This window comes from Ischnura elegans, chromosome 3, assembly GCF_921293095.1.
Source record: "Ischnura elegans chromosome 3, ioIscEleg1.1, whole genome shotgun sequence".
In the NCBI taxonomy this organism is placed as follows: Eukaryota; Metazoa; Arthropoda; class Insecta; order Odonata; family Coenagrionidae; genus Ischnura; species Ischnura elegans.
Genome location: NC_060248.1, coordinates 92,383,949 through 92,409,053, shown reverse-complemented (window position 1 = coordinate 92,409,053; position 25,105 = coordinate 92,383,949). Strand labels below are relative to the sequence as shown.

General features: G+C 40.0%; 1 protein-coding gene across 1 annotated transcript in view; it reads left to right on the top strand.

Annotated features, from left to right (window-relative positions):
* LOC124156142 (cytospin-A-like) overlaps positions 1-25,105 on the top strand; it is a 526,115-nt gene that overhangs the window by 494,262 nt on the left and 6,748 nt on the right. Inside the window, exons 9-14 of the mRNA XM_046530489.1 lie at positions 17,663-17,838; positions 20,001-20,337; positions 21,617-21,883; positions 22,338-22,526; positions 23,295-23,564; positions 23,968-24,130. Coding sequence (XP_046386445.1) covers positions 17,663-17,838; positions 20,001-20,337; positions 21,617-21,883; positions 22,338-22,526; positions 23,295-23,564; positions 23,968-24,130 — 1,402 coding nt within the window. The remainder of the gene's footprint in view (positions 1-17,662; positions 17,839-20,000; positions 20,338-21,616; positions 21,884-22,337; positions 22,527-23,294; positions 23,565-23,967; positions 24,131-25,105) is intronic.

Genomic DNA, 25,105 nt, shown 5'->3' with positions numbered 1-25,105 from the left:
CCCTCCACTCATTCACTCCCCTTGGCATCCCAGGATCATTCTCAATGCGAGATTTTGAACAGCCACCACCAGACAATTTTTTTCACTTTCGGGATTAGGTCCCTGTCGGTCTTTTCCCGAACCAACGACTCCCTTGTTAGTGAGATTCCTCTTTTCCATTCATGGGCGAGCAGTGGCGCAGCGAGGGGAAGGGTTTTGGGGGATATAACTTCCCCTAGAGCTCAGAGAAATTTTTATGTCTAACCCATTTATTTAATTGGATTGATATTACTAATAGAATAGTGTAAGGATTAATAAAGTATCCCTAGGAAAGCCGTAAAACTCACCATTTTGTACCGTTTATCTTAAAATTCCGCAATTTATTAATCTCGCACCTACCGCTTATCCTGGTGGGTGTTCCATACCCCCACAAACATCGGTATTATATAGTTGCGCCTAAACCCTCCCCAGCCTTAATTCCTAGCTGCGCCCCTGTGGGCGAGTGCTTGACCCGTGATGTGTATTCCTACATTCTATCCAAATTTCAGAACCTTTGTTCTATCGTCTTCGTTGATAATTATTGTATTTTTTCATGGCTTCATTTCGATCTTGTCTCTTAGTTGTAAGAGAACGCCTAGATAGACATTTACGGGATATAATTCCTGAAACTTGCGTTTTTCTGCTTTCCTGCACGTAGGATTTCAGTCAAAATATCTTTGAAAATGTTATTTTGCAGAAAGTCTAGATTATCATTTTTTTCCATTTTATTATTGCTAGAGTTCATTTAAATCTCGAGGTAAAAAATGTTGAAAGGTTTATTTTGTAGAAAGTCTTGATTCTCATGTTTTTGCATTTTTATATTGTAAAAGTTCATTTAAATCTCGGTTACCTATGTTCTCATTCAATCGGCAACTATTTTCGAGTAAGTTTTTTAATGATAAATCACGGATCTTACTTACAATTAGAACGAATATCAATCCTTCGTTTCAAACTTTAGTGAAGCTCAACCGTAAATGGCCCCCTTAGAGGCCTGCTTTTTAAGTGTCCACCTGCCAGCCCCCCTTGGGGTTCATGAATAGGGCGCCACTTTAGTTAGCATTAGCATCGTGTGGGAATGTGAACGGTCGGACGGACTGACGGTTGGCCTCGTTAGTCAGTCACTGCATTTGATGGCAGGGGGGGTCAACTCTTGAAACACTCCGCCCGAATCCTCTCAACCCCGATGTCGTGGAATTCAATTGTTCGAGTCCGCCATTGTCGTCGACGCGACGCGACGGCATGGCAGAGCGCGGGTTAAATGCCGCGCCTGAGTGGTGTTATTTCCTCATTCCACCATCCCCTCTCCCCCTCCCCGATTTTTCTTTTTTTTCGTCCGGCGCGATTGTGCATCGCCATACCTACCATATCACCGAGAGAAGACGTGATCGGTACTACGTTTAAGAGGGTTGGTGGTTTCCGGCGAAACTTTTTGGAATTTGATGAACCTCTTGAATGAGTAAATTAAACTTTATGTTGGTGGTGGTCCTCGGGTATTGCTGTGTAGAAAACGTTTTCACTCAACGTTTCACTCCTCCTACTGGGAGCGTTATCAAGAGAATGGAAGGAATTTATTCTCGTCCCGAGCATATATATGTTTGTCGTTACCCATTGTTGTCCCGGATTTGAATTTTAGGCGATAGCCGTTGGTCATTATATTGGGCTAGGAACCCTCTCCATATACGGCTGAGGTTATACCCATCCTCCCTATTAAAGTTATTAGGCCTTTTCGCTATCTCGATGGATTCACGTATAACGTTTCTCTTGATAACCCTCCCAGTAGGAGTGAAACGTTGAGTGAAAATGTTTTCTACACAGCAATACCCGAGAACCACCACCAACATAGATAAAAGAAGCTGTGAAAATCTTCAGACGTAAATTAAACTTTGTTTTCCAACAAAATTATTTATTAAAACACGACCATGGTTTTCGGTGGTTGACGTTATTTTCTGGTCTCGGTTAACGTTATCTTGATCAGAAGATGACGTTAACCGTCGATGCCATGGTCGTATTTTTATAAGTAATTTTGTGGAAAAACAAAATTTAATTTATTCATTCAAAATACGTTCGATTGGATAAATTACTGCTTCTCGAATGGTAGTATTTTTTAAATTATATGCTCTTATTCATACCTAGATTTATAAAATACATGAATCGTGTAGCATAAAGAAATAGGTAGGTAAAATTTTGGAATCATTTATCTCGCGATAGAGGTAGCCGCGAAGCGACTTGTGTATTTCTATAACAGATATGAATTTTAGCATTGTTTTTTTAAATAAATTTATTTTAGATAGTGATACTTGTCGCTCATAATAGTGCGCATAATTACCCTGAATTGTGATATATTCTGGATCATCATCTGGATCATTCTGGACCAAAGTCAAGTTTTAGTTACAACGCTGCTACTGTGAACTATATAAAACGTATAAAATACATTTGAAAATGCTTCCAAAAATCAAGGAAACATTCTGATTAAATGTATCGAAAAAATGATATCTTAAGCATTTCTGCTGGTGTCACGGGGCAGAGCTACGTCAACTCAACCTTTAAAGGCGACAAATATGTGAGATAAAACTGTTTCGAAATAAATTATTCCAAAAGTTTACGGGCCTAGGTATAAATAGTATAAATAAGAGTGTATAAATATGAGCTTAATTTCAAGAGTGTTTTGAGGCGTATGATGTTCCTTTTTAAATTCCAGTATTTGTAATTATGAAAACTAACTTTTCTCAATTGATCACTGAAAAAATGTTTAAAAAATCACGCGGTGCTAAAAATTATATCAGCAATCGAAAATATGAAAAATATTATCCCTGTATTTTGCCGTATTTTTGAGGTTCTACGTTAACTCCAAGAACTTCATTGGCTACGATATCGCCACTGCGCAAAGTTCTCTACGTTAACTATGAATTCCCTCGGCTAACTCACTTAATGAATTACTATAATAGAGTTGTTAAAAATATTAGCGTTCCTATTCTTGCTACCAATTTGGGACTTATTTTTCGGTGCTGGGCTATTTGGCGGAGATAATTTTCCATTTGAACTCCCATTATTTGGTATCGATGCAAGATCAAAAATGCATCTTCGTCTTCGTAAAACATGAGATTTGTCTATTAAAAGGGGTTTTGATGGCATTACTTCCACATTTCCTTGATATACATTATTTACTGCCGATAGCCATGATATGCATGCACTGTGTTTTACCTATGCAGCGAAAGCAGGATCGGGTGACCATTGTTGACGTATCTTAGTGACGCGATTTTCATTGCCTTACGGTATTCTGTGTTTTCAAGATGGGAAATACGGTGACTGAAATACAAGTAAATGATTTGCGCTGATAAAGCGAAACATGATGAAGAGGAGTATGATGAGGTGAGCGAAAATCTATTTATTTACTATCGATTGATATTAATTCGCGTTCCAAGAGTATTTTGATAATTTTTCCCGTAATTTTGCTTGATAGCATGCGTCACACACGCTCGACCTGTCTTTTTCGATCAATTCTTAGGTATCGTATTGAAAGTTTGATGGTTTATAGACTCTTTTCAACACTTTCCTGTACTTACCATAAGTATGGTAATTTTACGTCTGAGGAAAAACTTCGACAACGATAGTTTCATTACGTCGTCTATGAGATGAGTCCGTACCGTCATTAAATGTTATCGTTGGCTGGTTTCCTAATAATTTTCAGTCAATCAATTATACGTTGGGAAAGAAAAGTGAAATATTATGCGAAATTATTTTTTTTTTTCCTTTTACGGCTGGCTGTTACGTTTACATCATATCTGCAATCTCCTGCGAACTTTTTGTTTTTACATTGAGTAATTAATTGAACTAATTGTTTACGTCGATTTTCAATTAATTTTCGATGGCCAATTTATTTTTTTAGAAAATGCAATAAGCGGTAATTCAGCCTGTCGCGCAAATTGTGGTCAAGCTGTAGGTCGTCATAAAGTGTCGTTTTTTCTACGGTGAGGTATCCATAAGCCGTGGATAAATTTGTAGGTTTTGAAATCTAATTAAATAATACGACGTAGGAAGTACACCTGATTTAATTGCAGTTGTAGTATTTGATGAAAGGGTTCGTAATTAAATTTTCACGTAAATGACTTTCAAGTATGCCCTTTTCTTGGTGAAACCTCCTTGAATGATCACTAATATTCTGAGGAGACTAAAGAGGATTTCGTTGCGGAGATGGTCGCCTCGGTAGCTTAAATGGCTAAAGCATTCGTCCGGAATTCTAGGGAATGGGGTTCGAAACCCGGTCAGTCGAATTATTTTTCCTCTGCGGAATTTCGCTCGAATGTGTATTGCGGGTGACTGCGTAAATTTATCACAGTACAGTCCCGGTATGCTAGAATCATTCGAGAGCGAACCCCTCTAGCGTTCAAAGTTGGGGGTTAGATTTCAGACTGTGACTGTGCTAGTCGCATATTACGCTCAGCAATCCAAGACTATCTTGGCCGTTATAGTCAACACATTTTCACGGAGGAGATTGACTCCCCGGTAGTTTAACTGGCTAAATCAGTCGGCTGGAAGTCGAGGGATCAGGGTTCGAATACTGGTCAAGGCGAATGATTTGTCTTTTTCTGTGGAATTTCGCACACTAACATCCCTTTCAAACGATCGGCCACTCAGCAATTCCCTCAGGCGCCGCGCTTGCGCTGGAAGTTGCTGTTAGCTAACACTTTTCTGCCGGCGAGCGAATAACGGTTTCCACCAGAATCGAAGCCCTTCTCCATTCCAAGGATAGCATCGAGCGAAGAGCGATGAAGCGGCCTCTCTAGACTGGAGTGGGGCCCGTGAGAAACGTAGGTTACCCAATCAAAAGGGAGCTGGCATGCCAATTTCTCCGCTGTAGCACTAAAGGTGATTGAAACGCTAATTGCTGATCTCTGAAAGCTCTTATTTAAATCTAGTTCCGTAAAATACTAGGTTCATGTAGCATGTATGAATAGGACAGTAAAATTTGGAGTGGTAGCCGCAAAATATTTCTTACAACCTTGTCGTCCTCATGACATGATTTGACTTACCACAGCCCCGTGACCCCCAGCAGAAATGTATAAAATATCATGTTTTTCGATACATTCAATCAGTATGTTTCTTTGATTTTTTCGGAAGCATTAAAAATGTATTTTACGTTTTATATAGCACCCAGAGAGAGTGGCGTAGCGAAGACTTGACCTTGAGGACGATAGATCAGATTGAATCTCAAGTCGGGATAATAATGCACGGAATTTCGCAATTTAAAATACATTTATTTTAGCATCCGTGGAGGTGCAATTCGGTTGAGTATCTCTTCCATCAAACGCAAAAATGTTAGACATGTCCACATTCCCGTAATGTATCAGTAAATGTAGAAAATACGGGAGAAAAACACGACCCAGGGAACTTTGACCTACATTACCCAAATATATGTTTGGAGCTCGTCTCTAAGGAACGTTCGACGGTCGTTCGTATTGAAATTTGGGGGGAAGTCGCTCCATTAATCATCGGCGGAAGGTATGGGAATCCCAAATTAACTGTCTTAATGCCTTCACGAAAGATTAACTTTTTCCCTCTGCACGCACTTCGCCAATACCACGAGCGGCTCGTAAATTATCGCCATTGGCAGATGGGTTAGTAAATTTAAATTAGAAACGAGCCGACACTCGCCACTACAGAGCATTAAAACATCATCAAGGCGTTTTTCAAAGTAAAAATCGTATAGATATAAATCACACCACTGATGAAACTCGAGGAGAATCTTACCGTCGCACAGAGCATGTTATCGTCTGGAGTTAGCCAGCGGATCGAGCCATGGTAATTATTTTCTTTGGGTAGCATGATATTTTAAGACTTCTTCTGATTGTCTGAGCACTGAATGAATGTAAATTTTTCGCTAAGCGACCGAAAGGATGGGTCAAACGAAATTTATCCGGAATTGCATGAGTAGCAAAGCGCATGAATGTAATTAGGTATGACTCTTGAGCAGGGGTTATATTTATAGGGTCTTGGATTTTCTGCTAAGGATTGTTTGATGAAATAATGATACTTGGCTTTTTTATTATACGGAGACTTCTACCCTGGAGGGTAGGTTCTTTCGATTAATGAAAGATATCATCGATGGTTTTGACCATCAGTGATGCGATGTTCATAATTTCCATTCAAAATTGCTGTCATCTCTACGAGGAAAGTGGGTGTTACGTACGTAGATGCGGCCAAAGAAGTTTCTTGTATTTCTTTGTGATAGCGACATTCTCCTGTTTTTTGTGGAAAATTATTTTTTTATCATTGCTTAATTGATGAACAACAACCCTATGATCGAAATTTGAATAACTATGATCTAAGATACTCGACGTTCAAAGACCATAAAAACTTGCGTGTACATCAGCAATGTGCTCTTACAAGGGCGTACCCAGGATCAAAACTGGTGGTGGTGGTACCCAGGATCAAAAAGCCATGGTTGTTCAAGTTGTAGGTAAGATTTAAGCATGGAAAAGGTGAATGAAATCAACATTTAAGGAAACTGTAACGGCTCTTTATTAGTGTTTAAATTTATTTGCATGAAAAAATATTATTTTCCTTACAGACATTTGCGATTTTTGCTTCTGGGGGGGGGGGGCAGCTACTCCCTCCTCCCCCTCGCTGGGTAGGTACGCCCATGTGCTCTTATCGACCGGAATTGTTTTCTTACTCGACTTATCGATGCCCATCTTTGATATCGACGTTCGTGATCGATCGTGCGATAAATGGAACATATTTTATATCAATGGGATTAATTCGGGGCGTTTTTATCGGCGAAGGTTTTATCCTAGTATCATGTATGAATTCCCGTATTGAATGATGGTGATATCGTTATCAACTGTGTGATATGTGCCACTCTGTAAATTACTCCTCTTTACTGTAAGTGCCTAACACCCGGCAATATGCCTAATTGCCTAACGTCCAAATTTTTCCGCCGGTATTTTCATTCATATCCTTCTTAATTCTTCGAATCCATCGATGTCAAAATCGCTCTCGCTCAACCGGCCTTTTTCGTAATTTATTGTTTGTTTGAAGCCTCCAGCTATCACCTTGAAATTTACGGGCTACATTTACCTTCATATTAAATGGAAAATGAAGTTTCAATATCTAAAACACAGGTAAACTTTAAGTATACCGGGACTAGCCACGGTGATAACTTTACGGAAGTCACCCGCAATGCTCAATTGTGCGAAAATTCCACAGAGGAAAAATCATTCGCCTTGACCGGGATTCGAACCCGGATCCCTCGATTTCCGGCCGAGTGCTTTAGCCAGTTAAGCTACCGAGGCGTCATTCTTCCCTGTGGCCACCTTACCTTGTCCGCCTTGTCCGGTATTGTCCACAAATTTCCACAAGCTTAACTGGCTAAAGCACTTGGCCGGAAATCGAGGGATCCGGGTGCGAATCCCGGTCAAGGCGAATGATTTTTTCCTCCGTGGAATTTTCGCACAATTGTGCATTGCGGGTGACTCCCGTAAAGTTATCACCGTGGCTAGTCCCGGTATACTTAAATTCGTCAAGAGAGAACACCTCTATGTGTTCAAAGTTCGGACTTTACTCTCCGGCTGTGGCGCCGTGCGCACGATTTGGACTGCTCGTCGCATAATATGCTCAGCAGTCCATACCACCTTGTCCGGTATAGTCCACAAATTTCCACAGGGAAGAATGACACCTCGGTAGTTTAACTGGCTAAAGCACTCGGCCGGAAATCGAGGGATCCGGGTTCGAATCCCGGTCAAGGCGAATGATTTTTCCTCTGTGGAATTTTCGCACACAGGTAAACGTTTACACGGGTGTTTTCTAAATTCTCAGACTATTTCACGATGATAGCTTTGGCTTTAAACGAGTAACATATCCATAAAAATCATGTGTTTGTATAAAATACGGCTTGGAAAATAGCTCAATTTGCCGTTTTTGACTATATTTCATAAATTTGCTATGATCGTCTATGTCGTGAAATTGAGTATAATTGTAATCATTTATATTGTATTTAATGTAATATGCTAGCAAAATGTAATTTATATATTTAATATAATATTATTTTTGTTCTTACGGAATTTTTACTGAACAATAAATATTCTTATATATTAATTATATATAAAAGACACTTTATACGACCGCTCTAAAGGCCGTTTTACACGGTGCATGGAATTGCCCAGTCTGACGTACGTGTGAAGGCGCAATCAAAATTGCGTCGTGTAATGCGGTGAATTGCTAGAACACATGCGAGAATGCGTGGATGCGAGACGGCAAAATAGCCCCTGTTCTAATTTCGTTCATGCTTTCGCGCAATTCCACGCCATCTTAGAAATTAATGCAGCTCTAACCTGCGCAATTCCGTGTACCGTGTGAAACGGCCTTAAGGGATACGATGTGTCCTATTGATTGTAGCAGTCGAAATTCGATAGTAGCAATCGTAAAAATCATCTTTTTCCTTGGATTTTCCGCTGTTCGTACTGTAGGAGAGATCGAAGAGAGATAATTATATTCGCCTATCCGATTGGTCTTCACGAGCTTAATGGTTACGAACTGGGCGAAGTGACGCTAAGAAATGCCCGTCCGGTGTCTTCACCGTAGTTACGAAGGGTTTTTAATTATTTTTTTAATGCGTTCATCCATACTTCCCTGCTTAATATGAATGCGTAAAGGTTTCCCAGGTCTGGAGATTGGTTTGTTAGGAGAGGTGCGTATTATGAGAACTATCTTTACCCTCTCACCCATTGAGGTTTAACAATCTTGTGTGGGTAAAATTGATCTTAGAAATCGAATGGATGAATACAATTATCTCTCTTTTAGAGCTTCGATAGCTTTCTGTATTTTTAAAGTTCTGTGGGAAGTTTAAAATTCCCACTGTTTGTATTATAAATCCCTTGAAGAGTTATTTACTTTGTGTTATTAAAATACTATCTTGGCTATTCCTGGAACAATTATTTTACGGCCTTTTTTTTTAGGTAAGAAAAGTTCCCATGTAAGCTCCAGTCTTTGAGATTGATACAACGCCATCCCTGCTTCCTAGTGATAAACATTGCATTGGTCTAAAGGCCGTATCACACTAGCGACTGCGGCCGGCGCTGCGGCTGCGACCGCGACTGCGACTGGCCCGTCGACCAATCAGAGCCAGGCAGTCGACGCTGCGACTGCGACTCCGAAGAATAGCCGACCGGCTATTCTTCTGAGTCGCAGTCGCAGCCAATCAGAGAGCTCCATTTCAATCTCGCGCGCTTGCGGCAGACGTGTTTGTTTGTTTTGGTTACCGTAGCGAGGGAAGTTCAAGAAGGTTATAAGATAACGCTGAGATAATTTCGGATTTTTAAAGTGAAGATGGAAGCCCAGTATATTGGATATTGCACCCGAGTACACAGGTGAATGAAAATGAAGTACGTTTTAACATATTTTAGGAACATTTTCAACAATTGCTGCTCTCTATCTATTCTTTGGGCTTTCGTAAACAAACAAGCCACAAGCAGAAAAGTTCATACGTGCGCATGCGCGATCGTGGCGTCGGCCGCAATGTGTGATGGGGTGTAGTCGCAGCCGCAGTCGCGGTCGCAGCGGCGGTCGCAGTCGCTAGTGTGGTACGGCCTTAACACAGGCACTTTTAATAATAGTACTCTAAAATTTCTTTTTTATGGATACATGAACATAATTTACTGCCGATGGCCTTGGCATGCATGCACTGTGTTGTACCTATGCAGCGAAAGAGGGGTCGGGGGACTATTGTTGACGTACCTTAGTGACGCATTGTTGAGGTGTCTTAGTGACGCAATTTTCATTGCCTTACGGTATTCTGTATTTTCAAGATGGGAAATACGGTGACTTAATGCGTTTGCGCTGATAAAGCGAAACATGATGAAGAGGAGTATGATGAGGTGAGCGAGAAATCTATTTATTTACTATAGATTCATATTAATTCGCGTTTCAAGAGTATTTTGATAATTTTTCCCTTAATGTTGCTTGATAGGATGCGTCACACACGCTCGACCTGTCTTTTTTGATCAATTCATAGCTATCGTATGGAAAGTTTTATGGTTTATAAACTCTTTTCAACACTTCCATGCACCATAAGTATGACAATTTTACATCTGAGGAGAAACTTCAATAACGATAGTTTTATTCCGTCCTTAGTGACGCAATTCTTATTGCCTTAGGGTAATCTGTGTTTTCAAGATGGGGAAAAAAAAGGTGATTAAATGCGGTGATTCATGGCATTTTTGCTAACATATGACTTACCGTAAGACCAGGCTTCTGTTCATTTTACCGGATTATTCTCGATTTCTCTGCAATTTAACCAAGGGCGTACCCAGCGAGGGGCAGGGGCGGGGGGGCAGCTGCCCCCCTGGAAGCAAAAATCGCTGAAGTCTTAAAGCAAAATCAGCACTGAATTGGGTATTATTTTACAAGTGCAACAATCAGGATTTCGCCTTCAAACCTTCACTTTCCTGTAGTATTTTTGCCTCCTGATTAACGTGGTGACATTCATTCCTGGCGGAAATTAATAGTTTTCGAGATATTTTAACTTTTATGGATAGCGATTTTCGGGTTCTGCGCATGCGCCGCCATTTACGATCTTCACTTACTCACTCTTTACTTTACGCACTTCACCTTCTGCGCATGCGCAAACATTACCATCATAATAAAAGAAGAGTCATGGGAAAGTGATTTACCCACTTTACCAACTGGACCAGCTCGAAGGATATTTTTTTCTTGTTGACCAACTCGTACATGTGCCCGGAAAGTGATTTACCCACTTTACCAACTGGACCAGCTCGAAGGATATTTTTTTCCAGTTGACCAGCCCGTACATGTGCCCAGAAAGTGATTTACCCACTTTACCAACTGGACCAGCTCGAAGGATATTTTTTTCTAGTTGACCAGCCCGTACATGTGCCCAGAAAGTGATTTATCCACTTCTACCTCCCACTTTGTTATGTATTGGACCATCACTAGGGATATTTTTCTCTTGTTTACAATTTCAAACATGTTCCGTGAAACTCATTTACCGCCATTCCAATATGGCCGCGCATGCGCAGAACCCGAAAATCGCTATCCATTAAAGTTAAAATATCTCGAAAACTATTAATTTCCGCCAGGAATGAATGTCACCACGTTAATCAGGAGGCAAAAATACTACAGGAAAGTGAAGGTTTGAAGGCGAAATCCGGATTGTTGCACTTGTAAAAATTTACCCTGAATTGAAACGATAGCATTCAACAAATTTTATTTAAACCTATTAAAAATGATATGTATTAGTACAAGATATGTAACAAAAATAAAGCTATTTTTCAAGGAAATAATCTTATTAACTAATGTCACAACTTGGTTTGTCCCCATCCCTCGTAAACCATGGCTTGCCCCCCCTCCCCTAGTTATGACCCTGGGTACGCCCTTGAATTTAATCCTTCGTAATTGAACTAATCCTTTATAATCATGTTATGTAACTGTTCTAAAATCGCATTTATCCACGTTAAACTTTTAAAAAAAATAAGATATGGTGCGAATTTCTGCATCTTTTCATTTAAAGCCAAGAAAATTTCTGTACCCCCTCGAAAACATTTTCAAATTCTATATTTGTACGAAAGCAAAACCAAATCGATAATCCGCGTCGGCCAGACATCCTCCCGAGAATGTTTTCCGAAATTTTAGTGTCTTTTCAGTGGCCGTTCCGATTTGTTTTCTTTCCTCGCGGTTTCCGATCGTCGTGTGTTTTTCCATTCCGATGCCTCTCCCGAGTAGATGCTCTCGCTCATAAAAATAATGCGCCGGCCAGAGGCGATGGAATTGCCGCGGAATGTGTGGTGCACTTCCCGTCTACTTACTCGGAAGGGCTAAAAATATGTGTCGGGGAGTGATTCGATCTCGGACCGTGATTCACGGCTGGCCCTTCCTTTCCTTCTTCTCTCTCGTCTCTCTGTCCCCCATCCGACTTCATCTCCGCGGCTCATTTGACAAACGCGCGAGCGGACGCGATTCCATTAAACCGTCTTGTTCGCAGTTGGAATCTCTTTTCGCCGTCGGCATGTTGTAGGCGGCCTTAAAACAGTTTTCCCTAACAGACGTATATAGGGTGGAGAAATATTGTGTCACGAAATTTCAACCCTGGTGCCAGTTGAAATCAAAATTACCATTAATGCTGTGGTCGAAAACTAGTCAAGTCATGGTCGCACCGAAGGCACGATTAGATGCTGTGCCGGTGAGCCTTGGCTCACCCCAACCAACCAGTTTACAATGACCAATTAAAAAAGGTTCGTAATTAACGAGTAAAAGACTCGTTATTTCTAGTACTGAAACGAAATGCGACCAATTGAGGCTCGAAATAATAGACATTGCTTTGTAAATGCTCGTTTTAAATATATTAGCACTTTTCAACTTTAAAAAAGTTACATCTGTAATAAATTAGAATAACAGTCTCTTGAGTCCTCACACTCAACGTTGAGACGGTAGTTTTTGTACTCACAAAATGGCTAACTATGAATACGGCGCAAGGCTAGTGGCGTCAATCTTTTGTCGCTTGGCTACCCCTTCGCAGCTACCTGACAGTCATTAGGTAGATAATGAACATCTAAAGGCCTGTTTACACGATGCATTAACACGTACGGGTTAATGTCTGTTAGCATGAATGTTTTTTGTGGACCGGAACGGAACATGTACGAATGCTTGAACCAAATTAGAACAGGTTCTATTTTCTGTGCATGTATTCGCACAAGTTGGGTGGTTACACGGTGCCTTTTGGCGTTCATTTTTCGCGTTCATACATTTAGACATTAACCCGTACGCAGTGGCGTCGACTCCATGGGACCTGAGGGGGCCCGAGCCCCCTCAAAAATTCGTTATGTGTGTGAGGAAAAAATGTGTCAGGCTTGTCGATTTCCCCTGTGTGTCCAGATGACGAGATTCGATTTATCAGGTTTCTGATGTTGATCATATGACTCTTATAAAATGCTTATAAAAATCAAAACTCTCTACTTATAAAATTTCCGGGTCAGATCCCCGGTTTCAGCCCCCCCAATATTTTTTGCAAGTCGGCATCCCTGCCCGTACGTGTAGATGTGCCATGTAAACAGGCCTTAACTGGAGCTCAATGGCTCGTCTGGAAATGATGCAGATTCCGCGAGCAATGCGATTCGCTTTACGATCGGTCCCCCGGAATGGATTAATACCGTAAATCGTGGGACTACTGTATTTGTATGGAATCGTGTAGTCGCTTCCGAAGTCTCTTGATGAAGACGTCGATTTCACGAGATGGACTGCAGAGGTCACACTCACAGTCCCATCGCTCGATCGTCCGCAATGTGTGCTCTCCGATGTGTATGAAACACAATCCCGGCGTGACTGGGGAAACCAGTTGATCTGTGGTCAGGCCTCCCCTGGGAGTTGGACCCACTGCCAACCCCCCACCCTCGCAATGGCGACCTTCTTTTTCTTGTCCTCTCCTGTCCGCTTCGGAAGTTCACCTCTCTCTGGTTTTCTTTGTCATCTCGACGTACAACTTCTCTTCTTGGGAGGATGCATTGTTCTCCTTCGACTTGTTTGATTACTTAAATCGTAGTTATCATGTGGATGTGGAAATCATGTAATATAGAGATTTCATCTGATGGAATTCTAACATATTTTTTAAATAGACGTATTTTGATGTCAATTCTCACGCATCAAATAACTATGCAGTCCATTAAATCAACTATCTATTTTGTTCCGATAATGCTGAAAGTTAATTCTTCGTTGGGTATAGGCAAGCATTATGAAATGTGACTTAATCGAAAATAGAGTGTCGGAGGATAGATGTCACTGGTCTAGTTGTTTTCTCAGCAGATATACCGTGGGCAGTCGCCACAAGGGGGAATATGTTTTTCGACCTCGGTGGCATCAAGGTAAAGTCCTCGCCTGCCAAACGAGACGAGAGGTCGTGGGTTCGATTCCCGCCTGGGTAGGTTGCCATTATATGTTTTCAAGAGTTAGTGATTTTTTTGTTGCCCTTATCCTGGACATGGTTTTGTGTGCACTGTTATTGTTACCTTGTTGAAAATCCCAATGTATAAGTCCAACATGTTCTGTTTTCGGTGGTGACAGGGTAAAGTCCTCGCCTGCCAAACGAGAGGTCGTGGGTTTGAGTCCCGCCTAGGTAGATTGCCCCTGTCGAGGGTATGGTTTTTCGTGCACGCGTAATTGTTACCTTGTTGAAAGCCCCCGATGTAAAAGGCCAACATGTTCTCGGTGGAATGGGAATAAATAAAATAACATAAATATCGGGGGAAATTTAGAAATTAAGCTCCGCTGAAAGTTTAATCAGTTCGTTGATTTCTAGATCGTTGATTATTGGCAAGCATCATGAAATGTGAGTATATCGAAAGTAAAGTGTCAGAGAAGAGATGTCCCTGGAGTAGTGGTCTCTTTAGCAGATGTACCGCCGGGAGTCACCACGAGGGAAAAAAAATTTTTCGGCCTCGTCGGCGGCGGGGTAAAGTATTGTTGAAGCCCCTAGAGCTTCCTCCCCGGGCTACGTGCATGTGTATTGCGTTCTCGTTGGAAGTTTTTTCCCGGGGGAATACGGTCTGAAACCATCCGGGCTTCTTTCAGCGGTCACGGATGCGGAGTTTCAAAAACTGCCCGCGGTGACGTGCGATTGCCGTTCGTGAATGGGGTCGTTTATCCCTCCTCCCAACAACCTCCTACGATACACCTCGGGCAAAGGATGCGGAAGGCGACTCCGCCCCTACTTGGGGGCAGGGGGGCGGGGGGCATTGCGGTTACCTGAGGATGCGGACAATAATGGGAGTGGGAGCTAATAACCCTGCCCCCGGGGAAAATATTTCTGTAAACGTTCCTTGAAATGTTGCGTGATGCCGCATATTTTGTGTGTGTTTTTGACGGGGATGGCCAGTATCGAAAATATGGACTTCGTGTTAGAAGTACGTTTTATCGATACTTTTGTAAATTATATTTGCATTGAAAATACAAAATCCAGAAGTATTTTGCTACTAAAATGCGATTAAATGTTTAATTTACTAAATTAAAGTTGAAATAATAAAACATACGTAAATGATTTTTGAGTACTCTATCGTCGTCGCCCATTAAGATTTCTGGACTTAAGATTGGGTGCGCGTGTAATGTCACCCGTGTTGTGTGCTTTTATTGAGTGATTTTGTAACGTTTAATGGGAAGTACTACATTTTTGCTCAAATGAGATGAATTCGTCTTCGCTCGAATTTTCTAAAATGCTATTTTTAGCCAAAAACTTACACTATCTTGTCGATACAAAAATATACATTTGGAATCATCGATAATGTCATCCCATTAGTAATTAGTTTTGCCCACGTGCCAGTTGTATTCCAGGGACAAAAATTGTTGATCCTATTAATTTAAACATTTTTTTAAACTTTTATTTTAATTTGGAGTACCTATTGAAAATTTTAATTTCACAACGAAAGGTTTGAAATTGTTTTGCATTTTATAAGGTATTTTGATATTATGACTGTTCTTAGCAATGAAAATGCAATTTGCTTGAGTAATTCGTATACATATTGTATCTGAAATATAATTTTTGCGATTAATTTCTGAAATTTGTAAAACACAATGAAGTATGATGCATTTGTCCATATCTGCTTTTTGTGTTCGTGCAGAACTATGGTTTCTGCAACGTTTATTTTGGTATGCGTCCCGCACACTTCCGCTAAATGTTCTTTGCATTGAAGTAACTCCCTCTTGGAGACAGCGTTGCGAAGATGTTTGCCTTCCTTCGGGCGTAATTGTTTCTACTTTTGTCTTTCGAGCGTGTTGCGTCAAGCGTCGCCACTCGTGAATTCAAATCCTCTCGTTCGCCGAATGCTAAGCAGGTCGTTTAGATTCATGTGGTCGGTGTGGTGCCATTTTTTTTTAATCGACTGCATCATTATGTAAATTTAATATTTGATGTGCGTAAGTGTGTCTGATAACGATGAGTTGCTGTTCATTACGAAATCTCAGCACGCTTGTTCCACTCTTACTGTTAGACCCTTTTACGGTCCCGCTTTTCGCGGTGATGCCTCCGTTAACAGTAACCCCTCAGTAAACACTTCCTTCAGCCTACATTTCGACGTCTTCTTCTTATGCTACTGCCATGCCCGTATGCCTACCGTCACGGTATTTAGTGTTTGCATTTTTGCCTTCTCGCCGTAGCTTGTGTAACAACCAGGGGCGCCGACTTATAAAAAATATTGGGGGGGCCCATATCGGGGGTCTTACCCCGGGAAGAGGTTAAATTCAAAGTGTGTCTCAGCACCGTAACACTATCATAATTCACACCACTTGTTTTCAGTTAACCCATGCTTACTACCTTAAAATTATTTGTTTTAACACATTATTGAATGCATTTTAAAAGGTATCTATCGTCAAACATGGGAAAACACCAATATATTTTTGTGATTTTCCCAAAGCATAATATAACTTAATTATTTTCTTGAATTATTGAGGGGGCTCAGCCCCCCCTAACGAATCTTTGAGGGGGCTCGGGCCCCCTCAGGCCCCATGGAGTCGGCGCCACTGGTAATAACGAAAAAAATATCACAATTCTCTCAAGATCTCCTCTTTGTCGGCGTGGCTTGAGCCAACTAAGATATTCACAGAGCCAAACGAGGTGTCGCATGAAACGCAGCAGACGCCTCTCTTCGCTTCTCCAGTGGAAGTAACGTATTTTTTTGCGAAATAAAATTAACCAAAATTATAAAATATGAGGGATATACTAATTATTTCAACCTCGTTTGTTACTCATGAATGTGATGCAATCGATACTTTTGCATCTCACGGAAGCTAATCAGCTTCGATAGGCATCGTTTGCTGTTTCAGACAAAATGTTCACCCTCAAAATAATTTCTTACCTAAATCAGGATAAAATTTGTAGTCTCGATGAAGATTCTAGCACTCCCCTATTTAATTTAAAATGATAGGTGACCTAACGATTTCACTTACGACATAATGACAATAGGGGGCGAAACTTCGTCAAAACTTTGCAATCATATGGTATGCTAAAGAATTACCTTTACCTTCATTAGTAGCCACAGCAGAAGTAAGGCATTTTGGTGGATTGACATCATGTGATGTCAAATTTTTGATCTGCATTTTAAAGTTGTTAGTAATCCTTAATAGCCGTAATTTTGCAAGTTTTCGCCATTAACGTGTTTCAAAGAATTATATAGTGGGTATGACACTACCCTGTTTACCCTAAGCAGAGAAGTGCTTTGCCGTTGTGTTGTCGTGCTCGGTTATTTGTTGATAAGTTTCGGAAACCTAGGATATGTTTGCCTTAGAATAAAGAAGGCAAATTTTGGGCGCTGTGAAATCAGGGGTTGAGTTGAATGAAGCTTAGAAAACATCTGTTGTGAATTTACTTTAGAATCATGTCGCATTCAAGAATAGAAAGTACGCTGTATTAATTAAAAAAAATATTAAAAACAGTAAAAGATTTCATTGCATTACAATTATTGACTCGAAGGTATGTATAATTTATAATTAAATCCAACCAAAGCCTAAAAATTTTAAAAGAATGATGAATGAATAAATGGTCAATAAAATAGTACATTTATTCAAGTTGGGCTCTCTTGCCTCTGCAATGAATTTCCTAATTGCTTTTTCAGTTCTTATGTTGACCACTGTTATTCTTCTGTATCCTCAGGAGGCCATGGGCTGCTGTGGGTGCGATGGCAGTGGTGGGGGCCCATGTGCGACACCTGTGGAGAACACCCTCTGTCCCACCCAAGAATGGGACAAGCAGTCGAGCAGCAGCTTGAGCGAAGTCTCTGTTGCATGCCTGCAGGACCGCATTCTGCAGATGGAAGAGACTCATTACAGGTATGTCGTGGTGAAGTTTGCCTTTGGAGATCAATGGCATTACAGTGTTTTTGTTGTTTCTCTTTTTGGCTGAAAAATTTCATCTCATGCTTTTTTAACTTGAAAAAATTCTTAGAATTGAATGATATAAAGTCTTCATTCTTCTTCATTCAGTTTTTTTAAATACAGCTCTTTATTTTCCCTCTATCTAGCTTACTTCTTCTTAACGATAGTGTTAGTGCAGGTGGGATAATAATAATAACACCAAAATATTTCCTTCACTGTTGAGATGTGAAGATTTTCTGTGTTAATGGCACATTGATCTACTTTTATATGAATTTCCATATTTGGTTTTTAGTTTATTGCGGGATGGTCCATAAACCAAGTCCCATTTGTGGTCTAATAATAGTCTAAACCACTCCATAGCTTTATCAGTACATATGTAATTCACAATATTTTCGTTGAGTGGTCTTGCCTACTTTTGTTTCTCACTAGCTAAGATTGGGCTTGGATTTGCTAATTATGTTTTGCTGATAATTAGCGTTTAGTGTGGTTGAGATTGTTACATCAGCAGAGGATGGCACATGGTGTCATTATGGATTGTGACAACACAAAGAGGCTGAGTGCCCCTAGACCTCTGCTCTGGGGATATTTTCGGAATCAAAGTTGTGGGGGGCTGGGGTAGGGGAGGGGAGTGGGTCAGGAGACATTTATAGCCCCAATGGCTTGCTGTCCACATTCAGAGAATCCCTCAGCATTTTTCAGTGATGCAGGAACCATGAGCACACTGTCAGTCAGTTGCCTTTGGGAGTGCCTTGGGGCTGGATGTGTCTCAGCAGATGCTTGAATGGTTGGCTGCCTCTTTCTCTCTCTCTCTCTCTCTCTCTCTGTACCTCTCCATCTCTCTCTGCTTCCCTCTCTCCCTCCCACTCCCTGCTAATCTGCCTGCTTCAATGGTAGTGAATGTGTCATTTTGTGTGTATCACCAGATTGTACAGGGAAGATGATATATGTGCCTTGTCTATGTTTTTAGTTTCATTGTGAATAGATTCCCAATGTCTCAAAATTTCTAGTGCATATTGTGTTTTGTGTGATATCTGAAGTGATTTAACTGCTTAGAATCTGTGTGACGTGACTGCTTTATTATGTTGGAGGCATTGTTTCTGGCACTGTATAGTGAAAATTATTTAATGCTCAATGGAAACATTGCATAAGTCCACCCTAAACACTTTATTTTCACCTTTCATTTGATTGTCTACTTATGATAAATTTGTTGTGCATGCTAAATTGCTCAGCAGAAATGTTCAGTGGATATGCCTAGTGTCTTGCTTTAGTGTGTATTTTGTAATTATTATTGCAAAAATTCTCCTATTTAGTGTCATACTTATATTACTCAAGAATATGTTAAATTTGTGGTGATGTATATACCTGTTGGTTTAAAAAAGTGCTTGATCTTTAGCATACATTCCCATGCATGAGACTGAGTTAAACTTTTCTTAGTGTAGATTCTTTTTTTGCAACAAAACAGTCTCTAATTTTATGCTCATAAATTGTATGAAGAAATCTATATATTTATGGAGATGTTTTGCTTCTATTTTTTTATTCCTCCATTCTTGTTTTGTAGATTTTGATACTGCACTCCTCAAGGTTCTGGGATATGTTTTATCTTCTCACCTGCCTTGTGAGATTTTGATTTGAATTATATTTCTGAGACTAATCCCTGAATATCAAAGCGTTAATTCATATCTTGTAGTTGGCCTTATGATTTAAATGACAAGCAGTCCACATGCTTGGTAATTGCCTTATTCTTAGCTGATTTTCTGGTGATCAACAATATCATTTTTATTCTATAGTAATTTAGTTTTTAAATGTAGTTAAGCTGATATTTAGATAGTGCGAGGACAATTGGAATGGTTTTTGCAAACCTAATAAATGTGCTTTGTAATGCTCAAAGTTTTTCTAATCAATGGTTGAATGTTTCATTTAATGACAACAAATGTGCTCAGAAGTTTATTTTAAATAGGTGTCTGGTGTATTATATGTTTATAAGAATTTCATGCAGTTTTTTATAATGAGACATCCTTTTTTGTGATAATTCCATTTTTCAATGGTCAGGCAATGTGCAATTAAAATATGTTGTTTTACTTGAAAATGTAGTGATAAAGTGCTATCTAATTTTTCAGTACGAATGAGGAATTGCAAGCTACTCTACAAGAACTAGCGGATCTACAGGCACAGCTGACAGATCTTCAGTCTGAAAATGAGAGGTTGTCGGAGGAAAAATCAGTCCTGTTGGAATCCCTCTGTCGGCAGACAGAGAAGTTGGAGGACACAAGATCTCGAGCAGACACCTTGGAGGAACTGCTTCTCGGCTCTTCACAATCTAATTCTCTATCACACGAGGGTCTAGATGAAAGTGGAGAACCTGTCGGGGATTTGACCCTTGCCAATGGTGGTGGCGATGGAGGCGATCCTGTGGAACGCTCTGACAGGGAACAGAAGATGGTGGAGCTACTCAAGGTAGTTTCTTGAAATCATTAGAACCTTTAATATGTGTTCTTTTTTTTCTTCCGTGCTCATTTTTCAGTTTTTTTGATGCTCTAAGTGTTCATTCTGGTTCTTTCGTCACTGAGAGCTTGCTACAGCTAACATTATAGTTAGCTATAGCAATATAATACAAAAATTGTGGTGAGAGTTCCTTGTATCATTGCTTACTTGAATTAACTTTAGCTGGTATTAATCCTTTCTAACCCAGACCTTCTTCTGGGATAAGTTAAATTTCAAGACTTTTCATTTTAAAAATGTGAAAAATTCTTACTCCATCATAATTATTGCAGCAGCTGCATATTTTGCCATTCAAATTTACAGCACAAAAAACCAAAGTGTAAATATTTCCTGTATAGAGCTGAAAATGTATAAATTTTTGATGATGCTTAGAAGCAACATTGGGTTAGAATGGGTAAACCAGAATGAATGTCCTGGCATTGTTGCATTGTAGATTTTAATTTGGAAAGAAAGTGACATGGAAAATTTTTAAGGTGAACTTGTGTTTGAGCAAAATAGTAGTTACAGTTCGTCTCCATAAAAAGTGTTTGCCGAAGCATTTTTATGCCTATGGTGTGAATATTTAGGTTTTATTTGATCATGTAGTGTAGTGCTCTTGAATTTGTGACTTTGGTGAATTTAACTTTTGTATGACTCCATTTTATATAATCTGGCATTCTTGCATGATGATGAAGAATATATTCTAGGAAATGCAATCGTAATAGAAGCTGATTCTTTAAATATCTCACTATTATACCCAGGTATAGGATTCATCACTCCAAAAATCAAATTAAAATGTGTATAAAATTATATATTACAACTTCACACAGATATACATATAATTATCTCACTATAAAGAATTACATATTATCATTTTAAAAATTTGCCTTATGTGCAGTGTCAAGTATGTATTCTTTCAAGACATTTTACATACTTACATTCACAAAATTCTTTTAATTTTGTTTGGCAGTAAGTTGTAAATTTTTATACTGTTACCCATTGGTTTAGTTGAAGATGTCCCTTTTTTACTTGTGACTTGTGTATTATCAGAATTTATGGTAGCATACGAGTGAATTTTTTTGTTAATATGAAATATCTAAATATTTTCTAAAGCTAAAATGGCTACACAAAAGATCTACTTGGATGCAAAGTTTTATACATTTAGCTTTTTTATGTGTGATTGAGGTTTCCATTTTGTTTCATTCCATTAATCGATGCTTCTTTATCCTCTGTACATCCAATTGGGAAATTGAAGAATGCGCAAGAGGAGAGAGAGAACCTGCTCTCACGAGTTGAAGATCTCAAAGTTCAGCTAGAGCAAGCGCAGGAAGACTGGTCGTCTCGGGGCGAGGAGTCTGCTCGCTTGCAGGACAGGGTACGCCTCCTTGAGTCTGCCTTGGAGGCTGCGAATGCTGAAAGAAGGGAGTTGGACAAGGAGCTGGTTGCCACCAAGGAGGAATCATCAAAGAGGCAAATTCAGATCAGCTGCCTCTCAACTCTCCTGGATAATGCTAGGGCCAAGGTTAGTTGCTATCGCTGTTTAAATGTGCCTTTTAAATTTTCAATTTTTGATACAAGAAGTACGTATCATAAGTTCTGTATCACCTTGCGTACTTGTTTAGATTTGTTGAGGACTCTTTATGATTTCTGTCCGTTATCATGCCTGAAATTCATTTTTGATAGGGTTATCATTCATGAATTGGTTTTAAACTATCTTTCTCTTGTAATTTTTAATTCTTGTGACTGAAAAAAGTAAAAAAATGTCTCTATCTAAGTATAATTTCTTTGTCTGATTCTATTTTGCTGGATTTCTTTACCAAACAAAGAACATGCTCTTTATATTTATTGAAACATTATGTATTTTTGTTTTTGTGTTATATTTTAGACAATGGATTTCATTTGTACCATATAAATGTAATGAATATTTATGCTCCATTTATTTTTGATAACTTTTGCAATTGTTTATTTTGCTTTAGATTGAGGAACTGGAGCAGGCCCGTGAAGTGAGGGACAAGTGTGAGCTGGACAACTTGCTGGACCATGCTCGAAAAGAGAAGGATGCCCTTGAAAGTCAAGTTGCCTCCCTCCAGGAGAAGTTATCTCACAGCCAGTGTGAGGTGACTCGCTTGAAGGACTCTGTTTGCTCCCTTCAAGAAGAGTGCAAGGTTAGTGGAGGCCTTGTTGCTAGCTTGGATTTAGTAAACATGAACTCCATCCTGTGTTTACTCGTATTTTGGAGGTTCGTTCAGTTTATCAGACATTGGGGAAGTGTGGCTAATGTGCTTGACAGCCAATCACAGGGTCCTGATTTGAAATCGTGGGTAAAGCCTTTGGACAGCCCCAGATTAAATTCTTGAAGTGTAGCGAGGTTCAGGGAAAGAAATTGCTTTTCGTAAAAACAATTAAGAGTACATTCAAGAGTCTCCCTTCCATATAAAGTTGACAAAGCTTATTTTTTCATTTATTTTTGCTGACTTCATCCCCTGTAAAGTGATATATTTCTATTTTTTTATAGCTTCTAATTACAAGGTGTAACCAGAGAGTTAGTCTTATTCTGTTCTAGTGCCGCTACGGTGCTGCTGTCAGTGTTTCATGCTTGTGCACTAGTTTCCTTGTTTATTGGATACAATTAGTACCATTTAGGTCATTTTCTTTAATGTACTTTATTCACTCCTTTGAAATTTTAGAGACAATTACTGAACCTGCCTTTGAGATAAGTTCTTTGATTTGGTTTTGGAGTGCAAGGAACATAAATCTACCAAAATTTATCGTTAAATCTGGGGAAAAGCAATCTATCAAAGTAATTTTCTTTGAAATACATTTAATAAATGTATTCTGTCATTGTTGAAGTATATCTATTTTATCTAATGTCTTACTCTAGCCAATTATTATAGTGGTTACAGCCCAAAATAAATAATTTTTCCACCCTTCAGGTTGCACGGAACAATGCTAAGTCAGCCCTCAGTGACTTAGAATACCAGCTAGAGCAGGGAAGATCAGAAATGGCTCTCTTAGCTGAAGAGGTCCACAGGAAGACTGAAGAAGTAGCTGGAGCATGTGCTCAGAGTCAGCAACACCTTGAAGACAAGAGAACGCTGAAAGCAGCTCTCTCTGAAGCTCAGAGAGCAACCTTGGAGGTTGAAAGGCAATTGAACGAGCTGAAGTCTGAGCTGGAAGAGGAGAAGAGATTGCGAAAAGAAGAGGTTAGTGCATGGATCTATGAAAATGGATGTCTAACAATGGATGGATAACATTGTACATTCAGCCTTATTTTTCTATATGTACATAACTGTTAATACTTATTTCATTTTTTTGTACAGCTTTAACATTTTCTCTATTGGTGGCTATCAGTAAAACTATGTAACTGTGTATTGCTAATTGTAAAAGTAATTTATTCTATTTATTTATTTAAACTTTGATGGAAAGAGTTCGATTGAGGATTTTCCTGTGGTTGTTTCAGATATGCAATTCAGTCATATCAAATATTTGTTGAATATAATGTAAGGAAAATAAGCTAGTCTTCATCCTCATTTAATAATTCATATCAAACATATTATTTTATCTAGTTGCATTTCTTATACAATTGATTTTCTTATTTCATTCCAGAATGAAGAGTGGGAAAAGTTTCAGTCCGACCTGTTGGTGACAGTGCGAGTAGCCAATGACTTCAGGAATGAAGCCAAGCTCGAGCTCGAGAAAATCGTGCTGGAGAATAGTGGTCTCAAGGACAAGATTAAAGTCCTTGAGGATGAGACGGAAATGTTGAAAGGTAGGCCTCCCATAAGTCCACCCACCTTTCTCCCTCTTCCCGTGGTTGTCGCTCCCTCTGGCCCCATTGTCTCTATGTCCGCACCCTCCACCTCCAGAGGTTCTGGAACAATGGTCCAACCAAAAATCTCCCCAACCGAGCTGAATAGCCCCTCGGCTGAACTGAAAAGCCCCTCGGCTGAACTGAAAAGCCCCTCAGTCGAGCTGAAAAGTCCAGTGGACCCTAAGAGCCCCTCGTCAGAAAAGAAACGCAAAGTGTTTGTGTTCACCAGTAGTCACCCGGTCGTTACCCCTGCCAAGGAAGGCGGGGGAACGAAAAGAGTGGCACGCGCCATGAGGAGCCCTGGGGGAAAGACGACTGGTTGTGCTGGCAGTGTGGTCCGTTCTTTCTCGGTCAATCCGACTGGTTGCTCGGTGAGCGGTGCTTATGAAGAGGCTGAGTTACAGTTGATGAGGGAGGAAGTGCTGACGTCGTTCCATCGTGCCAGGGCCAAGTTTATGTCTGGCGGTTGTCAGAGTAGCAAGGTGCCGAAAGAGTCCACAGATGTGTCTGTGGTTGTGCCGAGTGGTATAAGGGGAGGATCGGGTGCTCTGAGGAGGGGCAGTGAAGCAGGAGTTAAGGAGGATGAAGGCGATAGGGAAAGCACAGTGAAAGTAGAGAGGAAGAAAGAGAGGAAGGTGAAGATTGCGCTGAGTAAGTTCCATCCTTGCGGTGGGCATCCGACCAATTCGTTAGCTGTCTCTCTTTTGAGTAATAGCAGTTTATTAGCTTTGCCTTCTGTGTCTTAGGTTGCCGTCATCTCCTCTTCCTTCCTTTTGGGCTAGATAGATGTTTTTACTTTCATGTAAACACCCTGGCCTCGCAAATTACGTTGTGTAGTTGTTAGAGTTCTGGAAAATCGTCTGTTCTCAGTCTTTAGGTTGCCATTGTTGATGTTATTAGCCCCTTCATCATTAAATCTTGATTTTATTGTAC